At 41.4% G+C, this 26,277-nt stretch overlaps 1 protein-coding gene across 3 annotated transcripts in view; it reads right to left on the reverse strand.

Moving 5' to 3' along the window:
* CCDC148 (coiled-coil domain containing 148) overlaps positions 1-26,277 on the reverse strand; it is a 115,297-nt gene that overhangs the window by 49,541 nt on the left and 39,479 nt on the right. For all 3 annotated transcript variants that reach the window (XM_063429631.1, XM_063429632.1, XM_063429630.1), the window contains exon 4: positions 7,230-7,333. In XM_063429631.1, the coding sequence (XP_063285701.1) occupies positions 7,230-7,333 (104 nt within the window). The remainder of the gene's footprint in view (positions 1-7,229; positions 7,334-26,277) is intronic.

The raw sequence follows: 26,277 nt of genomic DNA on the forward strand, positions 1-26,277 counted from the left end.
TCATTTCGTTCCTCCTGCTCTTCAACTGGAACTTTTACAGTGTTTACATAATAGCAAGATGGCGGGACATCCTGGTATCCGCAAAACTTACGCGTTGATCTCTAAGGACTTCTGGTGGCCTGCTTTACGGAGGGACATTGAGGAGTTCATCGCTGCATGTGAAGTTTGTACTAAAACCAAACAACCCCATACGCTTCCATGTGGATTCCTGCAACCCTTGGAGGTTCCAGAAAAACCATGGTCCTGTTTGGCCATGGACTTTATTGTCGATCTACCTATCTCTAAAAGACAGACTGTTATCCTCACCGTGGTTGACAGGTTTACTAAGATGGCACACTTCATTCCCCTGCCTAAACTCCCGTCTTCTCCCGAATTGGCAGAGATATTCGCTAAGGAGATTTTTCGCCTACATGGGATACCCTCTCAAATTGTATCGGACAGAGGCTCCCAATTTGTTTCCCGCTTTTGGAGGTCCTTCTGCTCTCAACTTGGTATTAAATTAAACTTTTCTTCTGCCTATCATCCTCAGTCTAACGGAGCTGCTGAACGTACCAACCAGAAAATTGAACAATATTTACGATGCTTTGTTTCTGAACACCAGGATGATTGGGTCGGTTTGATTCCTTGGGCGGAGTTTGCACACAACAATCTCGTTTGCGATTCTACTCATTCAAGCCCCTTCTTCATGAATTATGGTTTTCATCCGTCTATTCTTCCTTCGGATTCCCCTTCCCAGGGGGTGCCGTCGGTTGATGTTCATGTTGCCAATTTGAGGAAGTTGTGGGATCAAACTCGACAAATCCTTGTGCACAACTCTATGTTGGTCAAGAAACACGCTGATAAACGTAGAAGGGCGGCTCCGGTCTTTGTTCCAGGTGATAGGGTATGGCTGAGCACGAGGAACATCCGTTTAAAAGTGCCCTCCATGAAGTTCGCTCCTCGTTATATTGGACCCTACAGGGTGCTGACCCGTATCAATCCAGTTGCGTATCGTTTAGCTCTTCCTAATACCTTACGCATCCCGAACTCGTTTCACGTTTCATTGCTGAAACCACTCATATGTAACAGATTTTCCTCCACAATAGCCCCTCCTCGCCCCGTTCAGGTGGAGGGTCAGGAGGAGTATGAGGTTAACTCTATTATTGATTCTCGAATCTCCCGGGGGAGAGTACAATATCTGGTTGATTGGAAGGGATATGGTCCTGAGGAGAGGAGTTGGGTACCTCAGGAGGATGTTCATGCTCCCCGTCTCCGCAGGGCGTATCACTCTCGCTTCCCATCTCGTCCCGGTTCATTCCGCCCGGTGGGCGTATCTGAGAGGGGGGGTACTGTCAGGGTACCTGTGGTCTCTACCTCCGAAAGGTCTGATGGCTCCCTTCCCCGCGGTCTATCCGGTCATGCTAGGCCGGCCGCGAGGGAGTGACTGCCTTTTACAGCATCTAGGCAGGAAGTAGTCATCAGGACACTCCCCCAGAACAACCTGTCAGTCAATGGCTGCAGGACCAATCAGGACGCCTTGGGGGCGTGGTTACTGCTCTGAACAGGGTATTTAACAGAGCTTCTTTCATTAGCTCATTGCCCTGTCGTGGTTCTAGCTTGTTCTAGTCACTCAGTGCTTGTGTATTCTATTATCCCTTTTGGTTTTGACCCGGCTTGTTTACCTTACTCTGCTTATCTCTGTTACCCTTGATTCGGCTTGTCTCTCGCTTACCTGTCTTCTGTTACCCTCGACCTCGGCTTGTCTTTGACCATTCTATACTGTACTACTTACGTTAGTCCGGCCATTCTAAGGTCCGGTATACGTATCTGGCTACTGTTTGTACTCTGCGTGTTGGATCCCTGTCCCGATCCTGACATGCATCCATTACACACACACACACAATGCAACCCTTACACACAAAGACAATGCATCCTTTGCAAACATACACCGAAACACACAATGCAAACCCTTACACACACATGCAAACACACACTGCTTTTCTTACATACACACAGAAACACAATGCATCTCTTACACTCAATGCACACATATACAGACAAACACCTTGCATCCCTTATGCATACAAACACAGATTCACACAATGCATCCCTTACACACAACCAGAAACACACAATACATCCCTTATACACAAAAGCACACTGCTTCCACTACACAAACACACTACATCACCTACACAAACTGGTATCCCTATACACTACATATCATAAGCACACATATTTGATCCTCTACAATAACACATAACACATCCCCTACACACTCCACTTCCTTGTGAGCGAACTGATGGGTGGGTGGAACATATAAGTGGACTTATGAGTGGGCCTTATAGGCATACTCACCGTCAGGCCCTGGGGCCCAGACCTTGAGCTGTGTAAGGGGCTCCAAAAAAATGGAGCTGCTTACAATTCTCCCAGAACATTGAATTTTGCGACCACAGTTGCAAACAGCCTCCAGAGATCCTGTTCTACACCAGACCAGTGGAGCCAAACTGCAGCCCATCATCATCCTCATCTGGTTGTAAGTAGGCAATCTAGTATATTATTAGTGACACTAATCTATAATTTACCTCACAATAAAGGGACACTATAGCTTAATGAAGTGGTTCTGGTGTCTATAGCTGGTCCCTGCAGGCTTTTTAATGTAAACACACACAGGGCCGCCATCAGGGGGTGACAACCGTGACGGTTGTCACGGGCCCGGCGGTCCTGGGGGGCCCGGACTGCTTTGGCAGTCCAGGGCCCCACAATTACACTCTGCACATATATATAGCGATCATCGCTATATATATGTGCAGCCGCGGGCCCCCCGGCTCCCTGTATTTGCAGAGGGGGCCCAGCGGACTGCAGGAGCACTTTCCAGCATTTGCCTGTCTCTAACTCCCGCGAGATGTGCGGTCGGTAGAGCGTTGCCATGGGTTACTATGGCAACGCTCCGCGCGACGCGCAAACCACGTCTCGCGGGAGTTAGAGACAGGCAAATGCTGGAAAGTGCTCCTGCAGTCCGCTGGGCCCCCTCTGCAAATACAGGGAGCCGGGGGGCCCAGAATGCCACCGGACCGGACCACCAGGGATCAAATAATCTTCCCCCCTCCCTGAACAAGGTAAGAAACAGGGAGAGGGGAATAACGTTCATTACATTCATACATACACTAGTAAACACACTAACACACACTGCATCCACTACACTAACACACACACACTGCATCCACTACACTAACACACACACTGCATCCACTACACTAACACACACACTGCATCCACTGCACTAACACGCACACTGCATCCACTGCACTAACACACACACACTGCATCCACTACACTAACACACACACTGCATCCACTACACTAACACACACACTGCATCCACTACACTAACACACACACACTGCATCCACTACACTAACACACACACTGCATCCACTACACTAACACACACACTGCATCCACTGCAATAACACACACACTGCATCCACTGCACTAACACACACACTGCATCCACTACACTAACACACACACTGCATCCACTACACTAACACACACACTGCATCCACTACATTAAAACACACACACACTGCATCCACTACACTAACACACACTGCATCCACTGCACTAACACACACTGCATCCACTGCACTAACACACACACTGCATCCACTGCACTAACACACACACTGCATCCACTACACTAACACACACACTGCATCCACTGCACTAACACACACACTGCATCCACTGCACTAACACACACACTGCATCCACTGCACTAACACACACTGCATCCACTACACTAACACACACTGCATCCACTACATTAAAACACACACACTGCATCCACTACACTAACACACACACTGCATCCACTGCACTAACACACACACAGCATCCACTGCACTAACACACACACACAATGCATCCACTGCACTAACACACACACACACTGCATCCACTGCACTAACACACACACACACTGCATCCACTACACTAACACACACACTGCATCCACTGCACTAACACACACACTGCATCCACTGCACTAACACACACTGCATCCACTACACTAACACACACTGCATCCACTGCACTAACACACACACTGCATCCACTACACTAACACACACACTGCATCCACTACACTAACATACACACTGCATCCACTACACTAACACACACACTGCATCCTCAACACTAACATACACACTGCATTCACTACACTAACACACACTGCATTCACTACACTAACACACACTCTGCATTCATTACACTAACACACACTCTGCATTCATTACACTAACACACACTCTGCATCCACAACACTAACATACACACTGCATTCACTACACTAACACACACACTGCATCCACTACACTAACACACACATACTGTATTCATTACACTGACACACACATACTGTATTCACTACACTGACACACTCTGCATTCACTACACTGACACACACTCTGCATCCACTACACTAACACACACACTGCATCCACTACACTAACACACACACTCTGCATTCACTACACTGACACACACACTATGCATTCACTACACTGACACACACACTGAATTTATTACACTAACACACACTCTGCATTCACTACACTGACACACACTCTGCATTCACTACACTGACACACACTCTGCATTAATTATACACACAGCATCCACTACACAAACATCCTGTATTCACAGTACACGCACTACATCCACCACACATTTAAACATTCTGCATTCACTATACAGAGACACTGCGTCTAAAACACACACTACATCCACTAAACACATTGCATCTAGTACACACAAAAACTACATCCACTACACAAACACACTACATCCACTACACACACTGCATCCGCTACACAAACACACACTCTGCATTCACTGCACAAACAGTATCTAATACACACAAACACTACATCCATTACACACATTCTAATTCACTTCCACTATACACACATTCAGTCCTGCATCATTGTCTGCGGACTAGGTAAGAGTCCTGTGGGCGGACTCGTGGACGGGCCTGGGGGGATGGGGCGGGCCGGGGGGGATGGGGCGGGGGGGCCCAGACCTTGTGCTTTGCCAGGGGCCCCAAAATTTCTGGTGGCGGCCCTGCACACACTGCATCCACTGCAATAACACACACACTGCATCCACTGCACTAACACACACACTGCATCCACTACACTAACACACACACTGCATCCACTACACTAACACACACTGCATCCACTACATTAAAACACACACACTGCATCCACTACACTAACACACACACACTGCATCCACTGCACTAACACACACACTGCATCCACTGCACTAACACACACACTGCATCCACTGCACTAACACACACACTGCATCCACTGCACTAACACACACTGCATCCGCTACATTAAAACACACACACTGCATCCACTACACTAACACACACACTGCATCCACTGCACTAACACACACACACTGCATCCACTGCACTAACACACACACTGCATCCACTACACTAACACACACACTGCATCCACTGCACTAACACACACACACACTGCATCCACTGCACTAACACACACACTGCATCCACTACACTAACACACACTGCATCCACTGCACTAACACACACACTGCATCCACTACACTAACACACACACTGCATCCACTACACTAACATACACACTGCATCCACTACACTAACACACACACTGCATCCTCAACACTAACATACACACTGCATTCACTACACTAACACACACTGCATTCACTACACTAACACACACTCTGCATTCATTACACTAACACACACTCTGCATTCATTACACTAACACACACTCTGCATCCACAACACTAACATACACACTGCATTCACTACACTAACACACACACTGCATCCACTACACTAACACACACATACTGTATTCATTACACTGACACACACATACTGTATTCACTACACTGACACACTCTGCATTCACTACACTGACACACACTCTGCATCCACTACACTAACACACACACTGCATCCACTACACTAACACACACACTCTGCATTCACTACACTGACACACACACTATGCATTCACTACACTGACACACACACTGAATTTATTACACTAACACACACTCTGCATTCACTACACTGACACACACTCTGCATTCACTACACTGACACACACTCTGCATTAATTATACACACAGCATCCACTACACAAACATCCTGTATTCACAGTACACGCACTACATCCACCACACATTTAAACATTCTGCATTCACTATACAGAGACACTGCGTCTAAAACACACACTACATCCACTAAACACATTGCATCTAGTACACACAAAAACTACATCCACTACACAAACACACTACATCCACTACACACACTGCATCCGCTACACAAACACACACTCTGCATTCACTGCACAAACAGTATCTAATACACACAAACACTACATCCATTACACACATTCTAATTCACTTCCACTATACACACCACATTCAGTCCTGCATCATTGTCTGCGGACTAGGTAAGAGTCCTGTGGGCGGACTCGTGGACGGGCCTGGGGGGATGGGGCGGGCTGGGGTGGATGGGGCGGGGGGGCCCAGACCTTGTGCTTTGTCAGGGGCCCCAAAATTTCTGGTGGCGGCCCTGAACACACACGGTGTGCAGCACTGGCATTAGGTCATATGAGCACACAACTGTTTTAATAAGGAACATATGTGAATAATGCGTGCTTATAGAACGCGCTGTATAAAATTTAAAACGAACCCTGCAGTATGTATTTTAACCACTTATTTATAAAAGAATTGATGCTATGCTCACATATGTTTTCCATGAAAGCTGAGTTGCACATGCTGTTGGGAAGTACATGAATAATGCTGCCCAGAAGTATGTAGAATTCTTGCCAGAGGAAATCAATACTACTAATGTCTAATTGGACTGGGTTCATGTGATCCCAAAAGGTAATAATGGATGTTTGTTAGATACAATACTACTATTTAAACTAATTTAATATTGCAGAATGCAATAATAAAAATCATGAAATTTATGAGTCTAACCTCTCAGCTTACATTTTGGAGATGGTCCTGTTTACCCCGAAACTCTGGGTAAAAAAAAAGGAGCAATAACAAAGGTTTCTCCTGTTACTATATCCAGAACAGAGCCAAGGAATCAACAAAGCAACAGAAACTGATTAATTGCACGGCCAAAACATAATTATGGGTTTCCTCCTCCTTACCGACTTTCACTGAGTCGTTCGTGTTCCTTCCACCACACCTGTGTCTGCTGTTTCACAAGCGTTTGGTCTTTTGTTAGCTTTGAGGCACGTTGGGTTTTCTTAACCTGGGTTTGGAAAAAGAAATGAAAAGTTAAACCATTCTGATCTAGAACAGGGTGTTTAAAGATCAACGAAAGAGTTAACTAGATCAAATCTCAAATTTTCCACATGAGAATTAAAGCTTTTAGTTTCAGAAATCTCTTTACAGCACAAACAAAGGTTTTTATTACAGGTTTCACAGTAACATGATATTTTGGGAGATACTGAGTTAAAGAGTTTAGGGGCATTATCCATGTAACAGGGATGCGATAACTTGCAAAGTTAATTATTTTTTTTTCAAGTCTGCTACACTACATGGTGAAAAGCTTGGTGGACAGCCCTTTTAGGAGAAAATTTAGCTACTGCCTTCATAGGAAGGAACTATTACTGTGAGGAAGGCAATCTCATGTGTCTATAGAAAAGGTAGCGTGGTGCTGTTACTGTACGAAGACAGTGCTCAGTGTCTCTAGAAGTCACTATGAAAGGGACAATGTCTGTATATCTCTAGAAGTCATTATGAGAGGGACGGTGTTTCTAGATGTCACTATGAAAGGGACAGTGTCTCTTGGTGTCACTATGAGATGGGCAGTGCTCTGTCTCTTGATGTCTCTATTAGAGGGACAGTGTCTCTAGATGTCACTATGGGATGGACAGTGTCTCTAGAAGTCACTATGAAAGGGACAGTGTTCAGTGTCTGTAGATGTCACTATGAGATGGGCAGTGCTCTGTCTCTTGTTGTCACTATGAGAGGGACAGTGCTCAGTGTCTTTAGATGTCACTATGAGAGGGACAGTGTTCAGTGTCTGTAGACGTCACTATGAGATGGGCAGTGCTCTGTCTCTAGATGTCACTATGAGAGGAAAGTGCTTAGTGTCTCTAGATGCCACTATGAGAGGGACAGTGTTCAGTGTCTGTAGATGTCACTATGAGAGGGACAGTATCTCTAGATGTCACTATGGGAGGGGCAGTGCTCAGTGTCTGTAGATGCCACTATGAGAGGGACAGTATCTCTAGATATCACTATGAGAGGGACAGTGCTCAGTGTCTGTAGATGTCACTATGAGAGAGACAGTATCTCTAGATATCACTATGAGAGGGACAGTGCTCAGGGTCTCTAGATTTCACTATGAGAGAGACAATATCTCTAGATATCACTATGAGAGGGACAGTGCTCAGGGTCTCTAGATGTCACTATGAGAGAGACAATATCTCTAGATATCACTATGAGAGGGACAGTGCTCAGTGTCTGTAGATGTCACTATGAGAGAGACAGTATCTCTAGATATCACTATGAGAGGGACAGTGCTCAGTGCCTGTAGATGTCACTATGAGAGGGACAGTATCTCTAGATGTCACAATGGGAGGGGCAGTGTCTCTAGATGTCACTATGGGATGGACAGTGCTCAGGGTCTCTAGATGTCACTATGAGAGGGACAGTGTTCAGTGTCTGTAGATGTCACTATGAGAGGGACAGTATCTCTAGATGTCACTATGGGATGGACAGTGCTCACGGTCTCTAGATGTCACTATGAAAGGGGCAGTGCCTCTAGATGTCACTATGAGAGGAAAGTGCTCAGTGTCTCTAGATGCCACTATGAGAGGGACCGTGTTCAGTGTCTGTAGATGTCACTACGAGAGGGACAGTATCTCTAGATATCACTATGAGAGGGACAGTGCTCAGGGTCTCTAGATGTCACTATGAGAGAGACAATATCTCTAGATATCACTATGAGAGGGACAGTGCTCAGGGTCTCTAGATGTCACTATGAGAGAGACAATATCTCTAGATATCACTATGAGAGGGACAGTGCTCAGTGTCTGTAGATGTCACTGTGAGAAGGACATTGCTCAGTGTCTGTAGATGTCACTATGAGAGAGACAGTATCTCTAGATATCACTATGAGAGGGACATTGCTCAGTGTCTGTAGATGTCACTAAGAGAGAGACAGTATCTCTAGATATCAGTATGAGAGGGACAGTGCTCAGTGTCTGTAGATGTCACTGTGATAAAGACAGTATCTCTAGATATCACTATGAGAGGGACAGTGCTCAGTGTCTGTAGATGTCACTGTGAGAGGGACATTGCTCAGTGTCTGTAGATGTCACTATGAGAGAGACAGTATCTCTAGATATCACTATGAGAGGGACATTGCTCAGTGTCTCTATATATCACTATGAGAGGGACAGTGCTCAGTGTCTGTAGATGTCACTGTGAGAGGGACATTGCTCAGTGTCTGTAGATGTCACTATGAGAGGGACAGTATCTCTAGATATCACTATGAGAGGGACAGTGCTCAGTGTCTGTAGATGTCACTGTGATAGAGACAGTATCTCTAGATATCACTGTGAGAGGGACAGTGCTCAGTGTCTGTAGATGTCACTATGAGAGGGACAGTATCTCTAGATATCACTATGAGAGGGACAGTGCTCAGTGTCTGTAGATGTCACTGTGAGAGGGACAGTGCTCAGTATCTCTAGATGTTACTATGAGAGAGACAGTATCTCTAGATGAGATTATAAGTGCATTGTCTACCAGTAAGCAGCAGCCATAAAGAATATTTCGCTTTTCCTCTGGAATATAAGAAAACCAAGACGTGCTAATATTTCATGAAATCATAAACAGGGATGACAAATATGGCTATCATTGGAAAATATATAGTTCCAATATTTATGGAAATGTGTAATCTGATGGGGAATACTGATTATAGCACTAACATAGTTCATCATATTCGATAATATATTTTGAAAGTGAAACTTGTCCCCCTGCATTTAACAACAAATGATCGGTGAAGGCCATGCAGCAATTTCATTATACCGGTAACTGGTGCATTGTAATTATTATAATAATCCCCGCAAACCACATGTAATTGTCCTTTTAACCCAGTCTCCAACCTGACAGAGTAAGTCTTCTCTTTTTCATACCAGTCTAATGATGCCGGCCATTACATCCCTCAGACAATGCCATTATCCCTCCCACACTCTCTCCGTACCGTAACAGCTGTAATCAAAAGTACCGTTCTGAATAGACTAAACTCTGTTTAACATGAAATGGGCCATTGTCCTTGTACAGAGTAGCTCAAACAGTCAGGGCTACTATACAGAAAGAATTGGTTAATTGACAATAGTCTTCAATCACATCTCCAGGTCTGGTTAAAGTTGTTGCTGCAATTATGGATGACCGGCACTGCAAGCAGTATAAGAGGTAATGCTGTTGGCTGGTTGGTCTCTGCAACATATAAGATGGAAGTGGCCATGAAAAAGAGAGGAACGTTGCTATCCAAATTGGTCATTTGTAGCTTGAGGTATACTGTTGGGGCTCATCCACTAAATTGTGAATCTTGAAAAAGACCCGCTGGGGTCAAACGTTGATTCTATTTGCTGCACGTTTGATGATTGATTAAATTACATTGCACTTATTCAAAGACCTGTGTGTGCATCCTGATTTTCTCCTGTATAAAATATATATATATTGGACGCATTTGGATTGCACCCAGGCTATTGTACCTCAAACTCTGGTAAGGCGAGTGCCAAGTTATCTTCTATTTTATATAATATATACATATATATCTATATATATGTATGTATGTGTGTGTTGTATATGTGTGAGAGTGTGCTGTACATGTGTATGGGTGATGTGTGTGTCGGAGGGTGCTGTGTGTGTCTGATGGTGCTGTTAGTGTGCTATTAGTGTGCTGTGTGTGTGTGGGGGGGGTGCTGTGTGTGTCTGAGGGTTATGTGTGTTTGTAATGGTGCTGTTAGTTTGAGAGTGCTCTGTGTGTTTGTGTGTGTGAGGGTGCTGTGTGTGTCTGAGGGTGCAGTGTTTTTGTGAGGGTGCTCTTAGTGTGAGTGTGCTGTGTGTGTGTGTGAGGGTGCTGTGTGTTTGTGAGGCTGCTGTTAGTGTGCTGTGTGTGTGAGTGAGTGAGGGTGCTGTTAGTGTGAGTGTGCTGTGTGTGTGAGTGAGTGAGGGTGCTGTTAGTGTGAGAGTGCTGTGTGTGTGAGTGAGTGAGTGAGGGTGCTGTTAGTGTATATGAATATGTTTATTTAAATATGGTTGTTTTTTTTTATTTTAAAATTTCTTCTTACCCTTCTTACCTTTAGCCTGGGAGGGGGGGAGGAGCCGTGCTGCCATGGAGGGGGGCCGTGCTTCCATTCCTGGTGGTCTAAGTGGTGAGAGTGAACTCTAGCCTGCATGAGTAGAGTTCACTCTTGCGAGATCTGAGCGTTGCCGTGGTAACCACGGCAACTCTCCGACCTCGCAAGAGTAACCCAGTGGAGCAGCTGGCTAGGGCTCCCCGGGTCCTCTCCTGCCTCCCTCCAGCCGCATATCAGTGCTTGTGGGCCGGTGAGGGAGATCTTTGATCTCCTCACCAGCCCATGAAGGCACACAGCAGGGCCGGCGCTCAGATAGCGCCAGCTCTGCATGGGCCGACAGGGGAGATCCTGTGATCTCCCCTGCTGGCTTCGGCCCATGGCCATTGCGGCCCAGCGGGCATATGCCTGGTATGCCCAATGGCCAGTCTGGGCCTGCACAGAGTGCATACACACAATACACTGAATACACATACAGAGACATGGTAAGTGCAAAATGTAAGCACATTAAATGTGCAAATACAAAAATGTGAACGTATAAATCATGTTCAAAATATAATAAAATGTTATTAAAGTATAACGCATCAGTACAAACTTCAAAAACATGGTGAATGACAATGCACAGTAAGGTGCCTTGAATGAGCTGGTATACAGTAAAATATCAGTGAACCACAGAGATAGTGTAAACATTATTCAAGGTTATACATAGGAGAGAAAAAGTAAAAGCAACCCAAAGGGGTAAATTATCTTAGGAATATTCTGGTTTAAAATTTATAAATTGTGTAAAATGTCTGGATGAGTGAATAAACCAGCATTAGCATTGCAGCTCAATACCAGATAAAAAGGTATGTGTTGGCTAGACCTGTCTGTTACATCATATGTAACATGATCTCGCTTCATGCATTCACCGATGTAAGGTGATAAACCGATATGTAGAGTATGATACGAACTTTCTTGTCTAACATGATAAAAATCCCACGTACGGAAACCACACAGTGTGGGACTGTAGACATAAACATGCCTTAGGGGGTAATGAATTAATGATGCATTGTCTCAATGCACCTGTACACAGTTACAGAGTTACACCTGACAGGTATATTTAGAAACATTCTTCTCGAAGCATTTGTGAATTGCAGATATTCCTTGAAGAGATAGTCTAGGCATCATAACTGCCACAACACGTTGTAGTGGTTACGAAGTCCCCTGGTACCTTGCCCTGGGTAAGAGTCTATGTGTTTTCAAATACTTTGATACGTACCTGCTTCCCCTGGTTAGCTCTAGTTTGGCCTGCTCTGCTAATATTGCTATTTACAGAAGTTCCAATTTAGTGGCAAGAATTCATTGTCCCATTGTCCGAGAGCATATATTTAATCCAAATATGGACAAAATGAATTAATCTATTGTGGCAGGGGAGCTTCCTCTTTAGATATAGAAGGCAAAAAGGGCTAGACCTGAAGACTCGGGTAAATGTCAAACTATTGGAAAAATGGTTTGACTGCTTGAAAAATGGTTGGACAGCTTACTGCGTTCCATTAAACTTTTATAAAACAAATGTGTGCATGACAATGTCTGTTTTAGGTAATCAATACATTGTTCTAGTGATATTGTTATCACATTTAAAATCTTTTTCCACGAGCCTCTGATAATGCGACACTTGTGAACATAGTTGGTCTAGTAAGATCTTTACATGGAATGGTATTGTCTTGTTCTGTTGAGTTTTATGAGCAAACCCCAATCGGATTGCTATATAGTTAATTCAGATGCTGTCGTCTTTGTACCTATCTTCTAGACGTTGTCTATCATTTCACACAAACAGAGAAATAATTGCTCCCATCACACCTGACAAAGGTAAATGCGATGCAATTCATCTAGAGCGATCTAACCTTTACGTGTATTCTGTGAGAATATCTGCCAACAAGCCCATCAACTAAATGAAGCCCACTGGGATGCTACACTCCAGCAGTATATTAAGTTGCCTCTCATTGGTCCTGTTTTATTCTCGTTTGGTTTTACATGAAACATATTTTATATCTACAAACAGATGTTAATACCTTAGGCACAATCACATTTTTAACCATAAATATCACTTTGAGTTCTCACCATTTACAAAACCTTTGCAATGTAGGTTTTTGTTTAACGCTAACAGCTATATGTACATTCATGGGGAAGCCGATAATAGCTTTCTTTCAATTCTGATTAAAAGGACACTGCAGGCAAATGTATTTAGATTTTTTTAATTTTCTCTCTATAAATGCATTAAAAAATTATTATCAATCCACCCTGGAGTGTCCCATTAACACAAAATGTGCACAATTTTTCTTTGAATATTTTGTATTATAACCAAACTACAAACACATTCATTGTTTACTAGTTAACCTCTGGGCTATGGTCTAAGCTGACTCAGGCTAGACTTTCTATGCCTTTCTTTGCATGGTGCTATGAAAGTCTTGCTCCTTTGTATGGATAACCATTGCCTCTTCTACCGAAAACTTACAGAAATTGGTGGAAGGTTTACATACCCTCAAATGGCTCAGGGATGACAATCATCAGCAGTACTGCTCACTCATCCACCAATAGTGAAGATCGGTCTCATGCAAGGCCACCTTTCTGCCCCTAGTATAATTTCAATAAAAAGAGATGAGCATCACATTGAATATACAAAGTGGTAGAAAACCTTTATTGAACTCACATATGGCCTGGCTCATGGCTCTTCGGCCTTAATCATGTTAAAAATAGGAGTTCTACTGCTTTGCAATTCAATGAGATACCCATCACGTTTTGATTGAAATGGTTCAAGGATGGGTCTCTTCTATGTTTCCTCACATGGTCTTGTAGAATATCACGCACCCTTGCACGACATGGCAGTGTCTATCTTTTTCTTCCCCCCTTTCATGTCTTGGTGACATATTTAGTTCCCCTATATGGCTTGGAATGTGTACCTCTTCCCATTCTACCTATTATTATTCTGTATCTCTCTTCTTCTGTCACCTTCCTTGACATGGCACTGCTCCTTTTACCTGCTTCCTTTTCTAACCATTGATCTGTTTCTCCCTGCATGCAATGTGTTGTACTTTAAATGTCCTTTTCTATTCTATTGCAAAAGCTTTTTTACATAGAGAAAGGTTATAAAAGACAATTATTATATTTTATTGTCACATATCCCACAGAGCAGGACATTTGCCTGGAGAGAAAGTGTTGGCACCAAGGCATGTCTTTTGAGGCCCATTTTACAACCATCTTCAATCTACATGGGGAAGGGGACAGTAGTTCTATTCTAGAGACCATTACTGTCACTACTAATGTAACACTTATGGCACAAGGGGTAAAAGGAACATACAATCTCTCTATACTATTCAAGAGGTCTTTGGGACCACAGAAATTATGTAACTTGGTGGCTTGTTCCTCGTTTGCTGGAGTCACGCATTCATTAAATAATTCTCTTATCTCAAAGCATATAATGATGGAAATCTTACCAGAGAACTAAAATCCCCAGATCTGCCCCTCAAATTACAGGGAGCTTTGGACTGACCAGAAAGTGAATTTGCACATTTTCGGTTGTTTTCCAATTTCCATTTAAATTTCAAATTACCCCACAATGCCTTATATCAACCAAATCGACTATCATGCTAAGAGTTTACAAATCAGTTGTAGACCATAAGAACTCAAAGATAAATCCTTATGAATGAAATCTTGGCTACTGACCAGAAAATGCACAAATTAAAAAAAAAACAAAAAAACTGGCAGCTGTCTGCTATACAATGCAAATTTCCTGCACATATTAAAATAAAATTATGTAGGTCCCAAGGCCTCAGTACATGGCTAAATGCTTTTAAACATCGGGTTTACTATTACCTGAAAAAATAAAAATAAAAGTCCTGTTCCTTTAACACAAGGACACTGATGCACCAAAAATATATTTTGTTTCAAAGTGGATCACATTATGCTGAAAGTTATTTCTTAAAACAAAGTGGATACTGATGTTTCCCACTGGAATCTGCAGCTGCCACCATCATGTCATCACTCTACAACTGAGCCCGTTCCTTTAATGATGGCTTTTTTTTTTTATGGGAAGTTGCAGTGAGTGTCAGTGATATGTCCTGACAGGCCTTAAAAGCCTAAATGTAATATATAAAAAAAAAACAAAAAACACTAATGTAGAAAACTGAATTCAATACTTTTACCAAGCTGCATTTTTTTTTGTAATGAAAGTATTTATTGAGATATTCCATAATTTGAAAAAAGTCATAAAAAATATGAGTTAAGATTAAGGCACTTGGCAATTTCCATGTTAAAACGATGCCCACATTCTTACTCAGCCCTAGAGGCACCACGTAGACCTCACCCACGTCTAATCTTTGAAAGCTCATAAGATAACTCAGACTGTCTATTTTTCCTCCCCGTAGTTCCCAGCATGGAGGTCACTTATGTTACAGACTGCCCGACCAAATTTGACCTTTTAAAAATGTGCTGTAAATGCTTGCCATGTTACTGAATATATTGTAATACTCTATTGGCTTATGTCTGTTGTTGTGGCGATATAAGCGTATATGTTATTCTAAGAACTACAAAAATAAAGAATAAAAAAAACAAAACAAACAAAAAAAAAAGTCCTAAAACCAAATTAATATTAAATTGCAGTATTAACCAAAATTCATGGACAATAAAAGGAAGCAAAGAGAATTAGTAAAGAGTCCAAGTGGGCGTCTAACAAGACTTGAGCCTCTTCTACCACCAAGAGATATCTTTTTATCTAAAAAATAAAATAAATGCTTGTCTATTTATTAAAAACTACTGGACAAACCTAATAGCTTTATTTTCATATTAACCCCTTGATGACCAATGGATGATGTAAATAATGGCCTTGGCAAGTGATCTCCAGGGAAATATTAATTCTCACTTAAAGTAGACTGAACGAGCTTCTACAGTCCATGACTAAGAAATACTATAGTAAATATGAGTTCTTTGTAACACACTAATCTCGACGGGAAATCAAGAACAATTTGTATTTATTAAAGTAAATTATCCATGGACAGTATCTGTAAACATGTATTTATAAAACCTTATGTGGGAGTATTGCTAGGTGATTATTCTACAGAGAATTTCTATTGCGTATCTTTAAACGTTTGATATTGCTCTACATCATTTGATTATCATTTGATCAGGTTTCTGCAATATTGTGTCTGACATCTGGTTTAGGGACAAGTCGGTAATAATTAACCCTTTCTTACGCTAGACATCATTGCTGCCGTTATTATTATAAATTTCACAGCGCTGAGGATACCTTCAGGATAGATTGCAATAACCAAATTATGTCTACCTTTATACATAATAAAGTCAGCGTCAACTATTGTGCATAGATCATAATTGTAATCAAAGCACTGCACTGACCAAGTGAGCATATCCCACATCAGCCTGACAAACGACATCAAAGCCCAATGCAGGAGATAGTTTGTGAATTTCTCTTTTTTAACTTTCACATTGACCACTCCTCTCTGTTCCATACAGAGTTGTTTGACAGAATGAAGAATGTATGTATTTTTTGTTAGTTCTTTATTTTGCAATCAAGTGAAAGAGTCAGTTGTACAGTGTATGATGAACAAGCGCAACTTGCAACTTGACTGGTTTTTACAATTATAAAAGAAAATGAGCTATTTGTATGTAGCAAAAGGTACAAAACAATAACAAAAAATAAGTAGGGGAGAGAGGGGCCAGGGAGGGATGGGGAAAGGGTTTTTGCTGCAAAGGAGATTGAGAGAAAATCTGAGAGGTCTGAGGAAGACCTCTGAAAGTACTTTTGTTCTTCTCCATCAGAAATGGATGACTTGAGGACATCACCATATGTAGGTCCCATGTGCCCCACACAATTTCATAGACAGAGTATTGCCCTTGCTGTATAATTTTGGTCTGCGCGTTTTAACGGTTTTATGTGATGAATCAGAAATCCAGTTCCTTTGCTGCAAATGTGGATTTTGTGATTGAAAGTACACTGCAGATAGCTCGAGAATTCTGAAGTCCAAACTATCTCTACATGGCATTGGAAGCAAATACTTATCCATGCATAGTAAACTTGGACTTATTGAGGTTTTATACCAAAGATGACCAAATGGCATATTCCCAGCTGTTGTAGAACTACACATTCAGGCTGGCAAATCATCATCGTAATTCTACAACAGATTTAAATTTACTACACATGCCACAAAATGATCTAGCAATGAGGGAAAGGTGTATTGAGATGTGCAGGTTTCACTCACTTGGTGCATGGCAAAGTCTGACAAGACTAAAAAAAGGTTAAAAATGTTTTATTTTTTTTAAATCAATGAATGTCCAGTTTCCTGCCCCAAGCGAAACCTAATCTCTGTCTCTTTTGTTAATCGTGGTGGTTGTTTAACATGACAGTGACAGACATTTTTGTCCTTTCAACAGGACTTGGAACATCCCGTCACATCTGCACACAGCTGATTAAGGAAGTGACAGGCACATGGTAGTTTAAGTGGGTATTTACCTCGATTGTGCTTTGAATTGCTTAGTTTGCCAACTCTGAGATTAAAAACTAAAAAGCAGAGCACCCCCAGCATTGTCAAATTATTTGAATCTCCTTAAAGCCCCTTACCCAGGGAGGCACAAAGCAGGGCCCACAGTACAATGGGCTGTACTACAAAGGGATATGAGGATATGACATAATATGTCAGCTGGGTGTGGCTCATTGTGTGTGAGGAAAAGGAGTAATAAAATGAGCTAGTCCACCTAAGGGGAACTCAGCTTACCCACTAAACCACCAGAAGAAGTCGATAGTGGTACATGGTTTGTTACAGCAGTGCATAAAGTCCAGCAAATGATTTGAATTAGTAGCAATCTATTCTGTATACACTGATGGATGCAGAAACGCAATACATTCATTCTATGATCTTGGACTTTTAAGAGTGTGGGTGGCAGATGCCCTTGTTGTTATTAAGGTCCTAATAAAATGGAGAGCAAATAGCTGCTGAAGTTTTGGAAGCCTGGCAGCTAGCTTGGTAGTGGCTCCCACTGGATTTATCTAAATTCTGCCGAAAACTAGGATTAAGATATGAATTATTGAGGGCTCCCCATACCAATTTACACTGCTGACATCAGTCACTGAGTCCAGATGGAAATAAAATCATCAGTGATGAGATATTTCTTCCAACAGCTACCAATTCTGGACTTCAATCCATCAATAGTTTTCAACACTTTGAGGATTAATTGCTACGTCGCTATGCTGTCATCACAATCTTGTTCCCTAAAACGTGTCCCTGTACATGTCAAAATGCAATGTATCACTTACTAAGCTTTGGATGATTTCTAGAACAAAAAGTATTTAAAAGGGTTCCATCTTTGATTAGGAGCCTTAAAAAAAATGAAAGTCTTGATTTAATGAACTTTCTAAATGATTCAATACTGTTAGAAAAACTTGCAAATGATTTATCTACAAATATTCCTATGGACTCCAATGGTGTCTTCTACAGATAAATAACTTGGAAACTTTTCAAACAGTACTGAATCATTTCAAAAGATTATTAAATTGAGGCCTAAGATTGTTGTGACTATATAGACCATCACTGGGTCTTAAGTGGTTACATTATTTTTACAGAGATCCGAATAATATACAGTACATGACAATCTTGATAACCCATTGTTCAACTGTAAAGTTAAACTGGCGACACATTCTGAAACTTTAATAAAACAAATACTCAATTAAAACTTTATCATTAAAGCAATACTACAACCACTTTAATCACTTCATCTAATTGAATATGTACTAGTGCCTGGAGTCCGCGGTCATTGTCCCTCCAATTAGTGTTAAACCATTTTCAGGCAGTTTAACTCTAAGCAAGGATTTACGACCACCCACAGTCAGGCCCCAAATGAAGGTATGGCTAAGGCAGTGATCACACACTTCATTGTAGCCATACTGATTCATATCCGCAGTGTGTGCTACACTAGAGTAATAGCAGTCAGCTGATACTCTCAGCCAATCACAGACGCATGTTCCTGCTCAGGCTAGTGCTTCTCGCTCAAGCAGTTCAGAAGGGAGGAAGCATAAGGGATGGGACTCTTGTTTGGCATTAAAACATTATAAGCAGCCCTCATTGCCTGATCTCCACCTGTTCTTGTTCATTGTATGTAAATTGAAACAGATATCAATGCAAACCATAAACAGTGCACAGCTGTAATCCTTTAGCACGGATGTCCAATTCTGTTTGCCTATACCACTTTACTGTATACCACTCGTTTTCTGGATATTTTGTCTCATCTTTTATTGTAATCTTTGCAATGTTTGTACTGTGTATGCACTTAAACAAAATCTGAATAAGTATTAAAAACTAAAACAAAAACACATTATAAAGAGTTTAACTCTGAATAGAACGATGGCGCCAGGGTACTCCAGACACAAAAATGAGATATAACAGTTACAGTATCTGCAGTGTCCATTTAAAGGGACAGTCCACTGCCCTAACAAAAAGATAAATAAAAATCACTGTTTAGGTGACTTACCCTAAATGAAAACTTCCATTTATTTACATTACGTATTTTTTCATTGGGGATATATCTAAAATCAGCTTACAAAACCTGCAGTTCTCTTGTCTGCTGACTTTGCAAGCTAACCCTGCCCAGACGGTCTGTGTCTGTCCAATCACAGACTTCCCAATACAGCTCAATGAGTAGTCTTTGTAAGTCAGGTGCTCTGGGCAATTGCTGCCTCTTGGTGTCAGCTGCATTGAGCTAACGAAACCAGGAAGAAACATTACTTGTTGTGTGCTTGAAAGACAAGGGGGTGTAACCAGTTTAATTTATAAAAGAGTCAATTTCTATTGAAACCTGCACTTTTTGCAAAATGAAAAAAGAGGACACACTCTTCACATATAAAGCTTCTCAGCAAGCTAAAGTTGCTTAGGGGTCTGGAGTGACCCTTTAACCCCTTAAAGACACATGACGTGCCTGACACGTCATGATTCCCTTTTATTCCAGAAGTTTGGTCCTTAAGGGGTTAAACTCTTCCCGATGGCACTGGAAAGGTATGTCTATTGCTACAAACAACTTTCTGTGAGTAGTTGCTTAAGGACTGGATGGCTAGAAAATATATATTCCAGTTAGGGAAGACCTGCTTCAGTTGGGTCCAACTCAGGGGTTGAGAACAATTGATAGGGGCTTTGATTTAATGAGCTTTCCAAATGATTTAGTACTGTTGGAAAAACATTCCAAATATTTATCTACAGAGGTCATTATTAAAGTCTATGAGATTTTTTGTTGATAAATTATTTTTAAAGTTTTGTAAGTGAAATTATTGAATCATTTGGAAATCTCCAACAAAATACAATTTAAATGTCCCCACTACAAAAGTCTCATACAAAGTAGCAATTGGTCATTTTAAAGAGGAACTTTTGAAAATGCAAGAATAACTGACTTCTTGCACCTTATTATTAACATTTTCACCCGTATTTTAATAAAGTATTATATTTAATACAGAACATGCCTTAATATTATACCACATGATTCATTAAACATTTTGTGGGCCTTATTAACAGGCAGAATATACGGTAATATTTTCCTACAGAAATCCTATGATGTCTCTCTGGGAACAGAACAAAAATTCTTTCATCTCAATTCCTAATTTCACCATGTCAGATTCATTTTAAATGATCGAATGCCAGGTGAAAAAAGAGCCTTCAGTTTCCGAAAAGGTAAAGTTCAAGGGGATTACGTGCCAGTTATTTCACTTTATCATAACGTATTCTTTACTGATAAAATATAAAGTTAACAGGACAGACCCACCCTAATATAGTAATTAAATTATTGTGTATGACGGAAAGTTAAAAAGCACTCTCCATTATCTGACTTTATAGATCCCTGTAATTTCGCCAAATGAAATGGTAACGCTATGCACCATAACTACTTTACATGATTGCATAGATAAAAAAATGGCAACGTTTACATTCTGTCTAAAACGCATCTCTGGTGGCTGTCAGATAGATAGACAGACATTTCATCGTTAGGACATTCAATTCATGTCTTCATGTTCAGCCTCATTTTGTAAAGCAATCAAAGGCACTTGCCACTAATGCTTATTATAAAGAAACATTGGATTCAGTGATTCTTTGTCAAAAGCACTGGATTAGTGGAGCGTTTGCTGCATATGTGCCATAGATCTGCAATGCTTCTGTTGAGAAGGATCTGTTCAGACCAGAGATAATCAATGGTGATGATCTCGACGTGAGCGAATCTGGCTGCAAAGAAAATATTTTTTCTTAACACTAGACTACAGGTAAGTTTAAAGGGACACTATAGCCACTTGAACGTAATGTAGTTGTTCTGGTGAGTATTGTCAGTCCCTGCAGGCGTTTTGCTGTAAACACTGCATGCGCAATAGCTTCCCAATGCTTTTCTATGGGAAAGCATTTGATTGGCTGAGATCATTAATTCTGATGATCCCAGCCAAAGAGGCGGAACGCGGGCAGGGCCAGCTTTGGCAGACACCTGCCCGCTGGAATAAAGGTAGATTTTCGACTTATTTAAGGGGGGCAGTACAGCTAAATAGTGTTTTTAACAGTATAGGGTCAGGAATACCATTTGTATTCCTGACCCTATAGTGTTCCTTTATGGCTTTTTGTAGCTTAATATTAATAATTGTTAATATAATAGTTATGCCAGGCGTATGGTAAGCCTTCATTATCAACACATACTGCATTATCTAATCTATCAATCTACCAATCTCATTTTGACTTTATCCGGCTAAGAGCAGATGGTATAACTGAAAGAGTAAATATAGAGTAAATATTACAGTCTTACACATAGGAAAGTAACTATATATAACCAATTTTGTGGGATTCAGAATAAAAGAGAGATTTGACAGTGCTGGAAACAACAAACACCTTCAAATATTTTTCTCCCAAGGAGCATGGGAAAAGCATTGCAGTTTACGGCCAGTCTGCTTCTCTTCCCTAATTTAAATCGCGCTCTTAACAGAGAAATAGACATGCTGAATAATGAAATGATGAACCAATTAAAAATTTTTACTACAATCATCTACATGGGTCGCCATTGACTGCCTGTTGCCATAATGCTATGTGTTTGGACAACGGATGCCCAGTATTAACATTAACCAGCCTGGAACTCTTTTTACGGGCTAGTTAATGACGCTGCAGGAGATACAGTCACACCGCCAGCAGCAATCTTCCTGTCCGCCCACACCTCCCACGCTTCACCCCTCAGTCAGTCCCTGCATTGGCTTCCCGTAAGATATAGGGCTCAATTTTAAATTCTGGTTCTTGCGTTTAAATCTCTACATAATGCTGCTCCCACCTATCTATCCTCCCTAATACACAATTATGTCCCATCAAGGCCCCTACGCTCTGCTGAAGACCTACATCTATCCTCTGTCCGTACTCCCACTTCTGATGCTCGCTTTCAAGACTTCTCTAGGGCTGCAACGTTCCTGTGGAACTCCCTTCTCTTTTCCGTTAGATGCTTACCCAACCTCCACTCCTTCAAAAAAATCATTAAAAACTCACTTTTTCACAAAAGCGTATCAATTAAACTGTTAATGGCTCCCAACTGATTCCTCTCCTGCAACTGTCTTTAAAACCCCCCCCAAAAAACAGCATTAAGTCTTCAGTGAATACTATTCTACCAATCTACTTTCCTAATACTATCCATACCTTTTGTGTCACTTTACTCCACTCCCTCTAGAACGTAAGCTCATTGAGCAGGGCCCTCAACCCCTCTGTTCCTGTGTGTCCAACTTGTCTGGTTCCAATGACATGTTTGTTAGTCTACCCATTGTAAAGCGCTACGGAATTTGTTGGCGTTTTATAAAAATAATCATAATAATAACATCTCTATATGCAGCATTTCAAACTGAAACTCAGCACATACAGACTCCAAGCACCATGACCACTTCAAATCACTGAGTAACCCTTTAACATTAAATATGTGTGCCTTAGTGTTATGTGATGGTTTGGAGGCTGACAATATACGCATTTATTACCCGGCATCACAATATGCTTAAAGAGACAATCTGCATATCTTATTCACTACCGCTTACTGTCATGGTGAATGGAGCCAGTGAGTGCATTCTCTCCAATTTTTGCCAAATCATTTTTTAAGTGTTTGACAAGAAGATTGACTCTGCTGGCATGATACAGATTGGTTCTGTAACACCAAATGAACATTATGTGAATATCAGAACGTACCTAACCATGGATATTGGGAGTATGGCTTCCTAGTGGTCATAGCCTTGTGTCTACATTCCTTACATTTTAAACCAATGATACCAGCTAAATAGAGTATCACAAACCACCACTCATCATCTCAAGATGGATCGGTGAAAAGAACAGGAACTTCCTCCAAATGAGCACCTTTAGGGTGAGCTGGAATGGGAATTTCATGGCATAAATTTGCTTCTGAAAAATCTGTGCAATGTTATGGAGACAACAAAATTCCTTCGTAATATTCCCAGCACCTTGCTGAATCCGTACCTCAACAAATCTCGCAGGATTTGAGCCAAAACGGCTTCCTACCTGTTACTTGATGATGTATTAGCCAATAACTGTATCTATTATCTTTTTTTTTTTAATGGCTTTATCTTTTTTCCTGATCTATTCCAGATTTTCGCTTTGTCTTTTCAGAGTGTCGAAGCAAATTAATATGATTAAGAATGCGATTAACCACAAATCATTGCTTCAGTTGTCTAAACGAAACATATTGTCTTTGAATAAGTGCCATTTAAAACCCAATAAAAGTCTAATCTGTGAAATATTTATTCAAGCTGTAAATGACCAATCTTATAGCTTAGCTTCGGCTGGTGCAATTTTTTTTTAAGACTATACAATAGCATTTCTTATGACTGCCTAACGTTACATATATTTGGCATGATGTAAAAATGTAATAATATCAGATGGAGGGAGCCTGTAGGGTTATGCCAGAACCAACAGACTGCATTATTCTATCATAATAAGCCTTTGTGTGCCATTAACTGTCAGAGAGGCCACAGGTTTTGAATGCACAGAGTGTGTGTTTATCCTCCAGCATGAGAAAAGACAACACAATCAGCGAAGTAATTAGACACTGGGTCGCTTCTGGCAAATACAATGAATAACAAAACACAAGAAAGCTGATCAAGTTGCAGTGCTGACAGGTACTTTTGTTCATATACCGTGTTCAGGCTAAAAATAAGAGGAATACAACAAGTTACAAAGTGACTGTTGTGTTTGTAAGATGTGCAAGAGGGATGTGAGGATCATGCAGACATTAAGGATGTACAGCTGAGCACAATGGTAACGCTATATGCTGCAGTTACTTCTGATGATTATTGTATTTAAAGGGACATTGCATGTACAATAACCACTTAATCTAAATCAAGTGGTGATGGTGTCTGGAGCTCCGTGGTGGTGTTTCATAGTTCAATGTTAAATAATTTTCAATCAGTGCTATGCTTAATGAGGAACCCTGCCCACCTGTAACTGTGTCCCACTGCTGGAGGGTATGGCTAATGCAGTGTGTATCTCTACGTTGGCCATTCCAATTTATATCGGCAATGGGTAGCAGTGATAGGCTGAGAGTGTTTAGCTGATGCTCTTAGCCTATCACTGCCACCCATCGCTGTACGTTGATAGGTAAAAGAATTATAAGCAAACATCAAAAAACAAATATGATACAATATATTCAAAACATCATATAATATCGAGGGGAAAAAAAATAAGTGATGTGATTTAATATGACACTGAAAATGCAAGATGTGTAGCTAGCCATTGGTGCCAATATTGGTACCCTTTGAACTAGCTCTTCATATTTCTTACAGAGTATAAAATACAATAAGAGATAAGATATATGCAGAGACTGAACGGACAGCAAACATCAATCTATATTAAGCCCAGTTTCAGATACTCATATTCGTGACAATGTAATTCTAGGCATAATCTTCCCTTTCAAATAAATACCACAGTTTCATGGGCAAAGCAAATATTCAGGATCATCATATCTCATCCAAGATCTTATGTCTAGTGGTTAGTGCGGATGTTTTGGCTAAGAGACAGCTGAATTAAAAGCTCATGAAAGACAAGCAGATTCAGGACCCTAAAGAACAACACCCTCAAATTGTTTTGTACTTTTATTTTTAGAATGCTGAGCCCTGGATAAATGTCTATTTTTAAATTTATAGGAAAACGTTCATACTGAAAAGTTTTAAAAGTACTCCTTACACACATAAAATGACACTGCACTAGTCTAAAGCAATCAGCCCTTTGTGAGACAGAGTTTCATAGGCAAGCCTTTGGCAGTTAAATCATTATTTGTCAGACCGGCAGAGAGCATAACAATTGAGTTTGTTGGGGCGTGGCTGACAACCATACTGAACAGACGTCTTTCCATGGGGCTCCGCAAAGGCTTAGTGAAAACAGAGATGTAAGCCACAAAATCAAACAATTTCCAGCCAGAAACAGAGACACCCCTCAAGCAGAGACAAGAAGCCCTAACGCTTAGAGATGCCTAGCCTTTTGAGCGACCGGCGCTACACCAGCCGTCATGATGGCGACTGAGGCCTTGTATGACACGGAGGCTTCAGAGGCCTCACAGTAAGATGGGGAGGCCTTGCTCGCACCTAGATCAGATGAAGTTTCCCTCCTGTTAGGGTCATGGGAGGATGAGTCGCCCTGAAGACAAGGGGACATAAAGCGTCTCCTGGTGGACCTCCGGGGGATGGAAGGAGGACCTTCGGGTGGTCCACACTGAAGTAGGAGTGGTCCACCAGAAAGTCTGGGAGCTGGAAGAGAGGCCTCCAGAGAAGAGAAGTCTCAAGCCACCTACAATAAACTGATAGCACTTACCTCTCAGGTGCAGCAATTGAGCAGAGTGGTGACCATGCTGT

This window comes from Pelobates fuscus, chromosome 8 (assembly GCF_036172605.1).
Source record: "Pelobates fuscus isolate aPelFus1 chromosome 8, aPelFus1.pri, whole genome shotgun sequence".
NCBI classification, from domain to species: Eukaryota; Metazoa; Chordata; class Amphibia; order Anura; family Pelobatidae; genus Pelobates; species Pelobates fuscus.